Source organism: Danio rerio, chromosome 16, assembly GCF_049306965.1.
Source record: "Danio rerio strain Tuebingen ecotype United States chromosome 16, GRCz12tu, whole genome shotgun sequence".
Classification (NCBI taxonomy): Eukaryota; Metazoa; Chordata; class Actinopteri; order Cypriniformes; family Danionidae; genus Danio; species Danio rerio.
Genome location: NC_133191.1, coordinates 35,351,223 through 35,364,194, shown reverse-complemented (window position 1 = coordinate 35,364,194; position 12,972 = coordinate 35,351,223). Strand labels below are relative to the sequence as shown.

Sequence of the window (12,972 nt, the reverse complement as noted above, 5' to 3'; positions counted from 1 at the left end):
ATCCTTAACTGACTTGTTCAAAATGCCAGCTGCTCGCCCGTGTATTGAAGCAATCCCCCATGGCCATCTTCACTGTGTTCCACACAATTCCTTCATGTTGTCCCAACACAAATTGATTGAGTTAACTTAATTGTTTTTTACATATTTAAGTGGATTAAACATAAAACAATTAAGTTAAACAAGAATTATATTGATTCAGCTTGTTTTAAATTAGTAGTAAACAAGCAGCAACACACACACACACATATATATATATATATATATATATATATATATATATATATATATATATATATATATATATATATATATTTTTTTTTTTTTTTTTTTTTTTTTATGCATTCAAAAACATGTCTAATGAAATGTTCAGACAGCAGATTACTGATTCGCATCACGGTAGTTGATAGAATCGACTGATCTAATATGTAATAAGTGGCTAGTTCATACAAATTCAAAAGATTTCATATGTACATTTATAACCCCTAAACCTACCCATCTTTGGAGGATGTGTAAATCGTACTAAAATCATATTCATATGAATTAGCCACTAATACACAAAGTTAGAAATTTTAGGAGAAAGTTAGGAGGTCAGAATAATAACATAGATTGCAGTTATTATTAAACTTTTTTTCTCACTAGCTGGCGCCTTAAATTCCTTTTATAAAAATAACACTTTTTAGCGTAATTTTAGCATAGCTCTTGAAACATTCCAATTTAGCCATCTCATTAAATTTCAAATGCTAAATAGTTTTATTAAAATGTCTCTGTCCATGCCACAATATGACAGCAGGGAAAATAGAAAGAAGCCATTTTGTAATAAATTCATCTTATTTCAATGGTTGAGTGATGATGCGAAATGCATCTGATTATTTTGTCCTATACTGTTATTGTTTAGAAGACATTTAACAATATACACTCTTTAGTTTCTTTATAATGATTTATTGAATTTTTAATAATTTATGGTTGTTTAATTACAAACCATTACAAACAGAAAGAGATTAATAGAAAAACAGCTTATGTAGATTACATTAATATAAATTCAGTTTTAGAACTAAAAGTATAACTTACATACATTTTCTACTGTAAATTATAGAGATTGACTAAAATGTCATTCGGTGTAGCAGTGGTTTATGTCAAACAGTCTTGTCAGGGATATTTATAACAATAATCATTTAACAAAATGGAATTAAAGACAACTAAAAGACTTAAGGATCACAGTTTCATGAGACGAAATAAATACAATTTCACATACTTTATACTTTCTGTCATTCAAACTAACAGGATTTACCCATTTGACAGCTTGTGTTTTAATAATTAAAGACATTCTGACGATTTGTATCAGTGCATTTAGTTATACATATAATTATGAAGTTATTTGAAACATTATAGCAGACACTTGCTTTTAATATTATTAAAATTATATATAAATATAAATATTTTTGTACATTTTAATTTTGCACTAGTTTGGCAGCTCACACAAATTAAATAATCTAATACAGTGGTTCTCAAACTGTGGTACGTGTACCACTAGTGGTACGCAGGCTTCCTAGTGGTACGCGGAGGAATCAAATATGTAAGATGTACATGCTACATATATTTCAAAATTTATCAAAAATTATTTATTTATGAATATGGCAGATATTAATATTCATTATATTATATATAACCTATATTTCCGAGGTCCAGACAACATTTTCAGATGTTGATGAATTGGCTACTATATGTTAATACTTTACATTTAAGTGCAGCACTTTTCTTTTTATCTTAAGCACATTTTAATTTAAATGTTGACGTTTTTAGTTTTTTTTTTTTTAAATAAGCACAGTACAGTGTTAACTTTCAGACTATTTGTGTTTAAAGTGGTTGACAATAATAAATATTCTTAATAATAGGAATTAATCTGCCACGTTTTTGAATTGTGCATAACTGTAGCTACTTTACTGGGCTTACTACGCTACTGTATTTCAATTATGCTCATTATGGTGGTACTTGGAGAGACAATTATTTTCTGAGGTGGTACTTGATGAAAAAAGTTTGAGGACCACTGGTCTAGTAAATATTAATCCTTGAGTCATATTTTTTTTAGGGATGACAGACATTCCTTATGATATTTTCTGTCAATTATCTAACCATTTTTTATGGTTAATACAAAAAAGTATAGATTTATTACTGAAGTTTAAGCATTTTAAAAACAGAATCATCAGTATTTGAGAAGCTCACTGCCCTTGCGTCTTGGTTTCTCTGACCTTATTTGGTTATTTAAACTCTTTCCCTTTCACACAATCATGGTGAGTCATTTCAATCACCTCAACAAATATTTGACAAGAGCAGTTTTATCACATCATCAGCTTCAGAGTTTATCAGAGTTTCATCATCATCAGAGTTTCAAAGTAAGATCTAAAAAGCTGAGTATATGTTATTTTGTGTTGAGCTGAAAATTTGCCTGTTCAGGTGACAAAACTGGACATGCTAGTTCAGAGAGGGGGAATGCCATGAAACAACACCTGAGAACTTCATGCCACTGGCAACAATCGCTCCACCGTCTGCTTTGGTGGTTTTTCTGAATGACGTTTTAAACAAGTGACAATAAAGAACTGATTCATTATCCCATTTTAAATCACATGGTTAAAAATGCCAGTTTATGGGTCATTGCGTATTTGCACCTCACATTTCAAGTTTCTTAAACAGACGTTTGATACTGATGTTTGTAATATTATGCTGGAGTGAAAGATAAAATAAATGCATTTAACATTTGCACAAAACCAGAGAAAAAACATCTTTAAATCTACATTCAAATTGAACTGAATGACTGCAGTTTCTTACAATTTAGATGGCTGTAGAAAATAGATTGCAACATGACCCATTTCCCTGTCTGAGGCGAGAGTTTGAAGCTGATCTAAATGTTACAGAATCAGTCAAACCTTCTGGCACTCTCGCTGACTCTTAATTTATGTCATAGTATCAGTGATGTTGAGGCCTCCAGCCAAGAGAGTCTGTTACACGAAAGAGATCAGAAAAAAGGAAACAAAAAAAAAAGATAGTTTCATTCTGGAATGGATATGGATGATGATGATGTCTGTAGATGTCATAGTATTGTGCCAGCTTCCTAAAAATTCAAAAATTCTCTTTGAGATGAATGTTGATATATGAAAATTGAAAGTGTTACTTAATGAACAGAACAATAGAAAATAAACGGTAGGTTTATATTAGTTATTATTGTAGATTATTGTTGAAGGTTAATATTTAACAGTATTTATTATAAGGAAACAGTTAACTATAATAAAAATGTAAATGAATTAATGTTATTAGTTAGGTTTGAAAGTTTATTTAAATTCTTTCGATTTATTGTTAGTTTAATGATGGTATACTGAAAATCAATCAAATGTAATAAATTAAAACTTTTACTGAAGAGAGTCAATGTTGGAAAAGTTGTATGTATTGTTGGATAGATTTGTATAAATCTTTACTTCATATCAATGGTTTTAAACTCAATTCCTGGAGGACCGCTCCAACCACCCCTAACTCACCTGCTTAGTAGTCTCTATTGACCTTATTCTTTAATGCAGAAGTGTGCTCGTTTTTACCATTATTTTAGAACTTCAGATTCAGTCGCCTTTGGAAGAAATGACTAGGAATAATAATCAGCAGAAACGGTCAAACTGCTTGCTCTATAAACAAGTGTGTTCATGTCTATACATAAAAAGTTGAATAATATTGTGTGAAAATATCAGTTTGCAACATCAAGCAGCAGAACGAGCTCTTTTTAAAGTCTAAAAAACAATGGATGTGCATGAGACCGGAAGTCTCAAGCCAAAAAGTTTTAAATGGTAGCGTCCAGTCGTACATGGAAAAATAAAGCTGTGGTCAAATTAGAGTTTGAGCATGCAAAATTCTGTTGTACAGCGCTGCGAAAAAGGACGGGATTAAACAAGAAGATTAGACATTAAAAAAGCGAGCGATTGCTCCATATTTGAAATTTCTGTCCAGAGAAGTCATGTTTTGATCCTTGATTGGTCTCAGGCAGTCAGTGATGCGATTTCGCAGGTCGGAGTTTACCAAGCTTGAACTTTGCAAAGCAGTGAACTACAAAACTTGCTGAACGAACTTGCATTTCCGGTCTGATGCATTCGCATGCAAATGAATGGAAGTCCAGTGTGACCACAGCTTAAGGTGAATAGTCTTGAACACCTTGATTATTTGGATCAGCTGTGTTTGATTGGGGTTGGAGCAAAACCCTCCAGGAATTGAGACCTATGCTTTATATATTGGTAGCAAAGTTGATAAGCAATTACATATAGAGACTACATAAGTGGAACAACTGATAAATATAGTCTGGTAAAGCATAATCCAATAATTTTCTTTTACACTAATTCTTAATTCTTAACAGAGTAGACTTTATTGTAAAATGATTGCAAATTTATACATGGTATATATATATTTTTTTTTTCAACATATACACATATACATTAAGCGTTCAACAATTAAATATTAATCATCAGAGTAATCACAGCATTTCATCATAGATTAAAAAAAAAGTCTATTCAAGTTAAACAAAGACATACTGTTAGCAAAATTATTGCATTGACTCCCGACATTGAATTCTTGCATCATATGAGTACCATTTTAGGTCGTGGTATTTATTATTATTCGTGTTTCTCTTCAGGCACGAATGACAGATTGGATATTGTGTAGACCGAATTCTCTTGTTTAAATTGCGGCTCAGTCCCGGTCAAGCCCTTGATGTTCTCTGCGCTCTTTCTAGCATATTCATAAACATTCTTCATGAATGCGTCTTTAGTATTGTGCTCCTTTTTGAAAAGAATTATGTAAGATTTGGGCAAAAAGTGACAGCTCAGGATTCCATAGTTAGAAATAAGAATGACAACCATTTCCACAGCCGGCACGTATTTGCCACTGGTGGTGACATGAATCGGGATGAAGATGATCCACGCCATGAGGCAGATGACCATGCTGAAAGTGATGAACTTGGCTTCATTGTACTTCTGAGGTAGTTTTCTGCCTATATATGCAAACGTGAAGCAGAACAAAGCCAACAAAGCTATATATCCCAGCATTAACCAAAACATCACATAGAATCCCTCATTACATTCAAGTAGAATGGAGTCGGTCTGCACCTCTTTGTCTTTAAACGGCTTGTACAAGGTCAGCCAAACAGTGCAAATGATGATCTGTACCCCCATGCCGACGCTGACAATCATATATGGCTTATAGAGCATACAGAGAAGCTCCTTCAGCTCAAAGTTCATCTCGAACGCCAGCAGGATTTTTAAGGACTTGACCAGGATGCATGAGACGCACAGCGTGAAGCTGAAGCCGAAGATAACCTGCCTTGCCCTGCATGTCAAATCGCTCGGTTCGCCTACAAAGAAAACGACACTGATAAAACTGCCCAGCAGGGAGACAAGGATCAGATGACAAAGCGGCCCGCCTGCAGCCTTGACCACCGGAGAGTGTCTTTGCCAGAAGAATAGTGCAGACATGAAGAAGAGGAGAAGGACGCCGAGGGCAGCCAGTATCAGCAGGACAATAGCGAAGCCACTGTTCCAATCAAAGTATTCAAAAACCTTGGGATGACATTCAGTGCTGTTGGCCAATGACCACATGCTCTCACTGTCACATGGGGAACATTCATCAGCATCTGAAATTGAAAAACATTGCATTCGATTTGGAAATAAAGATTGAAAAGGAGAATTCTTTCATTACAAACTAAAATATTTTTTAATCTTCAGAACACAAAGTACGATATTTATAATGAATTCTGAGGTTTCTGTCCTTCCACAGAAAGTCTATCCACCCTGAACTCTGATGCTTTAAATTATTCATAAAGATGAAGAAATAAATCCTTATGAATCGGTTTAATCTAAATCCAAGTCCTTTTATGCAAATTATATCAGTTCTTCTTATGAAGTGATGTCTCTTCAGAGGTCTCGGCTTTAACTGCTCAATTCATATTGATCTTCACAAATGTATTGAGATTTGGGTAAGCAGACTTTTAGACAACGGCGCATCAGAGGTTTCTTAGATTTCATAAAAAATATGACTTCATTTTTTTCCCCAAAGATGAACAATTTTCTTATAGGTTTAAAAAACACAACAGTGAGTAAATGATGAATTTAAACTACGAGTAGATTTTACTCAAATTTGCCATAATGTCTAACAGAAAGCTTCGTAACTTAAGTGACTTCTTTGTGAGAAATGCTAAACTAATTACAAGAAACTACACTCATTTTTGTTGATGAACTGAAACATTTATTTGCAAATCTGAGCATATTTTTCTGATAAAGTGTCAGCAAGAAACTTGCCTGTTATGTTGGAATAATGGTTTTCCACACAGGTGAGGCACTCATAACAGCATGTGTGCTGACCCTCTGCTGTTTTCTTGTACTGGCCTGGCTGACAGCTGTTTGAACACCTAGATACCACTTTCTATGAAGAAACAAGTTGAAGACTGTTTTAGGAAAATCTTTACTGAAAGCACGATTTTCTCCATTTAAGAAAAAGCAATACTATTTTAAAAAAGACTATACAGTGCTGAGAAACAGAAGACTTTTTAAAAAAATGTGGGGTTCCTGCTCTAAATCTTTATAAAGTAAACTGTAAAATGCAACAAGAAATTTTACATGGTATACCAGTCGTACAATAGCATTTTGAGGCACCATGTCCCCTAAAGGGTATAATATTATAAGATTTTTGGAAATATAATTTTTTTTTTACGTATTTGTGTTCTTCTGCATTGTTTTTTCTATAAGTGTGAGTAAAACTGGCATTACCCTTTAATGTTAATGTAATGACACATGCAAAAGCTGGGCATTGTAACATTTTAGCTGGTATTGTAAATATAACAAAATCAGATTTTATTAGAAAATATGTGGGTAAAACAGAGTATACATTACCTCAATTTCACTCAGATCATTGTGTATGTAGAGGGATCCACCTTTGGTTGGATCATATTCTGCTATTATGTCATCAGCATGTTCGTCAGATTGATCTCCTTCCCACAGGAAGAGATCATAACCCAAATTAATATCACCATTCGCATCAAATTTGTACATTTTTCCTCCATTCTCAAAAGTGATGCTCCGCAACTGCCTAAGGAGCTGAAACAGAAAGTAAACAGCGGCTTTTAGAATGCTAATTGTGTGAGGCCAAAATAAAATCAGGCAGAAATTGTGTCATATTATGGTAAAATGTTACCTCCCAAGGCTGGAGAGCTGTAGAGTCCTGACATTGTCTTTCTGCACATAGTTTAGCCACAGCATTAGCAACAGCAGTGACGGCCATCTCAATGCTGAAAATCTTGTCTAAATTGGTGCTTTTCATCAGCTCCAGCACGGTATTGGAAGCATTGCCTGCGTTGAGTTTTAAAAATTCCTTCAGGAATGAATTGTTCATCTCATCTTCACTTTCAAACTGTAGATTCTTTAGGTACTGATGAAAAGATGTAAAATTTCCACTCTTGAAGGTAAAGCCCAGCACTTTCCCAATATCAGTGATGCTACCATCATTCAGAATATGTTTAGCCGTCGACCAGTTATCACTGGCAACCCACACCATGTTATTTGAAATGTTTCTACTCTGCAGCCCCTTAAATAGCAACTGCATTTGAGAGGATTTAGCAAACGAGATCACCACTCTAACTTTCGGATTGTTTTCAATGATGTTCAAGGTGTTTTCGATGTCTGTGTTTAGTTTCTGTTGATCTGCTAGTGAGTCTGGAAGGATTGCTTTAAAGGCGATGCAAATTCCCTCCGTTTCGGTGTGCTGTATGAAACCTTCCAAGGCAGAACGTCCATAATCTCCATCTGTAATGATAATGCCAACCCAGCTCCATTTGTTGGACTTTAGAAGTTTGGCCATGGCACAGGTTTGATACTCATCACTGGGCACAGTCCTCATGAAAGCAGGGAAACGACTTTTATCACTCAAAATCGTGGCTGTAGATGCGTAACTAATCTGCATAACAGATAAACAGACAGCAGCTTGTTACCTCAAGCTTAATTTTGATTTGAGCACTGTGAGAGGAGAACTTGTAAAGGCCTACCTGAGGTATCATCTGAAGGTTGAGATCTCGAGCAACTGCGATTGATATCTCGGATGAAGTGGTCCCAATTACTGCCATTATTGGCTGGACGGGTTGAGATGAGTCTTCTGGTGATTCACAGTCTGAGAACGGCCTCATAATATCATGGACAGCCCGCAGTGCAGTCGTGACATCAGAACATGTGTCGTAGATTCGGTATCCTAGAGTAATGTTCAAACTGCTCAACATGGGGGATTTGTTTGCCATTTCTACAGCATTAATCATCGCTAGAGCTTGATTTAGACCCTTTGTGTAGAACCTATAGAGGAACAAGAGACAATATGGTAAGCATAAGATGCTGTAGAAAAGACTTACTGGTATACACAGGATGATGATTATGCCTCATCCAATATTTGCTAAGATGACCTCTTCCCGGAGAAAGAAGCTCTTAAGGCTGTGACTTTTTTCTGTTCTTCATTTGGGGGTTAATCTAAAATGCCTGAGCAGTGTTTTTTATTATATCAATAAAAAATAACCAGACACACTTCTGAGTGTCACTTAGATGAATATGTAAATATGCCCTGTGTGTTTTTCACTCATGTATAATAAGCATTTGGAAATTTGCATCAGCCCAGCAATTCGGCACGCCATGTCATGTCACATTTATTTATATAGCATCTTTTTAAAGTATAGCTTTAAGGCAAGCACATTTAATGCAAAACAATAATAACATTCCATTTCAGTATCTACAACAAACAACTCTTCAGTTTAATTATGTCACAGTGATGTTTATAATGCCCCAATTGTTTTCTGTGCCACACCTAAGTGTCATCTTCATGTTTTCTTGATTTGTTTCCTTAGATACTACTTGCCCTTGTTCTCTCTTTGGCAATGTTTCCCTTACCATTATAATAGGAGTGCCAAATTATGTCGATAATTTTGTTTTTAATAAACAATAAAATAAACGTACTTAATTTAGATTATTTAAGTGATGGCATGTCATTTCTCTCTCAAGATGGTTACATGTTTACATTTCTCTGCTCTCGATAGACCATGCAGTGGAGTTCTGCTTCAATCACACAACTGAGCACACTCCCACCAGCATTGTAATAATGGGTGTTGAAAAATATGAAAAAAATTTGCAGAGCCAGAGGAGAGTAAATACATCCTGCTTTTTAAGGCTCAGTGCTGCGCTTCGTATTCAGTGTGTGACCCGTGTCTTTATCGCAATATCTGTTTGCTTGGCTATGTGCGTTGTATCAATCGCAAAACTTCTAACATGTGCCACAGATGTACATCTTGCATTTCAATCTTAAACCATCTTACATAATTACATTTTACATAATTATTTATATTTTACTGTCTTTCGGATGAGACGTTAAACCGAGGTCCCGACTCTCTGTGGTTGTTAAAAATCCCAGGATGTCCTTCAAAAAGAGTAGGGGTTTAACCCCGGCATCCTGGCCAAATCTGCCCACTGGCCTCTGTCCATCATGGCCTCCTAACCATCCCTATATTCAATTGGCTTCATCACTGTCTCCTCTCCACCAATCAGCTGGTGTGTGGTGTGCGGTCTGGCGCAAAATGGCTGCCGTCGCGTCATCCAGGTGGATGCTACACACTGGTTGTGGATGAGGAGACCCCCCCCCCCCCCCCCCCCCCCCCCATTGTGTAAAGCGCTTTAAGTGCCCAGAAAAGCGCTTTATAAATGTAAGGAATTATTATTATTATTATTATTAATTATTTTTCAAAGTAGTGGGTTGCAGCTGGAAGGGCATTCGCTGTGTAAAACATGTGCCGGAATAGTTGGTGGTTCATTCCACTGTGGTGAACCCTGATAAATAAGGGACTAAGCCAAAAGAAAATGAATGAATGAATAAATTAATAATCATATATAAGCAGACTAGAATGGATATAAAAATCATTAATTGCTTTAAACTTCCCAATAGTATGTCTTTGTCTGTCACAAATGTTGCTGCAAATTCTTAGAACTTTGAAATATTACCAGTGAAAATATATCCCTATATCAGGCCTGTATCCAGCCTATTAAAAGGCGTGGTACATTTTCTTAAAAAGTGGACCTTTTTGCAGTTATTCGTCTCATTTTAGGGACATATTAAGCCCTAATTTTTTCGGGATTTGCTGGATTAGAGGGTGATCATAACCACACTTTTTGATAAAACTTCAACTATAAATGTAGTGCTTACCATATTATTTTACCACAAAGTGTTCATTTGCAAATGTGTATTTATATTGTAAGTTATTAAAATTTTATAAATTATGTTATGAGCATTTTAAATAAAAAAAAGTACATTTAAAAAATCGGGGGAAAAAATTATTTAAATTACAAGTGTATTATCCTTTATCATTCAAAAAACTAAACAATTAAATATGTCAATCTTGCTTTTGTCATACTGTCAAAAATGGCACAAATGAGCTCATATAAGGGCCAAATTCTGTCTATGGGGGGGTGGATCTTTCGAACCACTCGTACCCCTCCTGGCTACAGGCCTGTATATAGTGATTTATATAGTTTTTTAATGCATTAAAAAAGTGATTGCTTATTAAAAAGAACAAATTCTGTAAAATATAGGTCTGCTAAGTTTCCCAGGGGAAGCAACATTTGCAGAGAAAAATGCTAAATATTTGAAAAATAGTTTTTCCACTATCATGTCACTTTAGGGCCTCCCTACTCTTGGCTTTTATATTTTAGATATTTGTTTACTCCATTTCATATTCTAAAAAAGTTTTATATACTTTTTATTTTGTGTGCTGCATTAGAATGATATTTTTGTTTTATTTATGTTTTCCATTTTTCTCACTTGTAAGTTGTTTTATTTATAAATATTTTCCTAATGATTTTATGTTATGTAAATTAATAATTTTAAAAGAACCACCGGAGACGGAAACCAGACCGGAGACGTCTGTCTCAATTTTAGGTCTAAACTGTAATCAAACAAAGAATTTGTACCCTACAACAAATGTATTACTGTTCATCAATTTTCCTATAACAAATACTATTAAAACCTTCAGTCTCCAACATAAATACACACATTCAGCTGACTCCATTTCCCTTTAGTCTGACCTTCAGGACTGGATGAACGCTCACCTTATGCAGTCCGGATGCTCAGGGGCAGAGATGCTGTTGTTGCCGGTGTAGTTTACTGGCACCACTGCCTCATGGATGGGGAAAAGTCCTCCAATGATGATGTTTCCAGGGGCTGAGGCTCCCAACTGGCTGAACTGTGCAATTGAGGCTTCTGCAACTTTCATCAGCCCAGCCCATAAGAGAATGAAGCTCATCAAATCCATGTTTTCCCTGAGTTCACCTGAGCGACTGACAGGTGTGCACTTACACATCATCACTTATAATGCCCAGAGCTTTAAAAAAGTAAAAAGAGAAAACACACATGCACCACCTTCTCAAGCCCCTCCCCCACCCACAAATAAATATAAAGGAGGTCCTTTCCTTGCACAACAGGTGAAACATAACCAGTGCCAAAAACACCCTTAACAAAAGAACAACCAACCACCAGCCTGTGTTTTTTAGTGTATGTTTGGCAACGTGTCATTAGGGTAACTGAAATACGCTTGCTTTGTTCTACTGAATATTCATTTGTTCTACTAAAGAAGCAAAGCTATGTAATACTTACAATAATAAAATAAATTACGAAGACTAAAATGAGAATAAAAATTTATTTAAAATATGAATTAAATTTGTTACTATAATAACACTATCCAAACTTTGGCTATAGTAAGTTCTGAGCTTTATAAATTATTGACGTTAACTAGTGATCTGAACAGTCAAATCCAACTAATACAGTTTTAAAAGGAAAGTGAAAAAAATGTAATAAATAATAACCTACAAAAAGCAAACAAACAAAAACTAATGTCAAGTAATGCAGTACATTTACTTGTTATTTCCTGTTTTTAAATGTCACCAGTAAATTAAAAAAAATCTTGCAAGTGGCTAATTCACGCCACCTTGTGGTGGTGACGTGTTAGGTTCTGTTTTTAATCAATGCAAAGAGCAAATTCTTTCATAGTTTGGTATTTATATAAATCAATTCTAAAGTATTGTTTTCTGTAGGAACAGTAAATGACTGCTACATTCATGTCTGGCACATTACTGCAGGTTTATTTGTGCTGCTTTTTTTTTTTATCCCACTACTATTTTACCATTATTTTTTAAGAAGGTAAAAAAAGCTTTTAGAAAAAGATAGTCTCAGGAGTCTATGGGTAAAGGATTAAGATAGCAAATCATGGATAGGATGCAACTCTGACGCTAATTTTGATTGATTGGATTAGATTGATAATAAATAATGTTATCTCACTAGGTTATTTGTCATTGGAAATATTGATTGTTTTCAACATTGTAATGGAATATTTTTATTTAATACTTTATAAATCTACAAGATCAAATAATTTCAACTCAATTTTTGATATTATTTCATGATCAGCTATGAAATGATAAGATTAAGCAGCCAGCTGGCCGTTTGCACAAGGTAATCTGCAAATAAAACTGACATAAAAATGACATATAAAATATGGACAACCATACAAACATCATTTGGCATGTCAACGAATATTTCATCCTTAGCCAGTATCGGATATCTAAAGGATTTCATACCATTTCATACAGATATTAGGTTAAAAAATGGTCTCGATGTGGACTGAGCTACTAGCATTAAATGTTTCATAATGATGCACTCAAGTCATGTGAACAATTAGGAAATGAGTTTTCGCTCACAAAATATGAATTTTTCAGATACTTACAACTCAGACATTTCCTCACAACACATAAGGAGTAAAAAGGAATTAAAAACCCTTCTACAATAAAACAGTTTCTAAAAGATATACAAACTGAACTTGTGTTCAATAAAATCATTTCTAAAGGGGACTCAATATTCTTATCTAAGAATACAAATAAC

At 34.6% G+C, this 12,972-nt stretch overlaps 1 protein-coding gene and 1 long non-coding RNA gene across 2 annotated transcripts in view; one reads left to right on the top strand and one right to left on the bottom strand.

The window, feature by feature from the left end:
* LOC141378228 (uncharacterized) overlaps positions 1-12,972 on the top strand; it is a 37,504-nt gene that overhangs the window by 2,502 nt on the left and 22,030 nt on the right. The window contains exon 3 of the long non-coding RNA XR_012392209.1: positions 11,121-11,385. This is a non-coding gene — a long non-coding RNA (uncharacterized lncRNA). The remainder of the gene's footprint in view (positions 1-11,120; positions 11,386-12,972) is intronic.
* gprc6a (G protein-coupled receptor, class C, group 6, member A) lies at positions 4,644-11,353 on the bottom strand. Its single transcript, NM_001008731.1, is given in 6 exon segments — positions 4,644-5,659; positions 6,324-6,447; positions 6,915-7,118; positions 7,216-7,974; positions 8,063-8,360; positions 11,151-11,353. Coding segments are annotated over 6 exon segments (2,604 nt in total).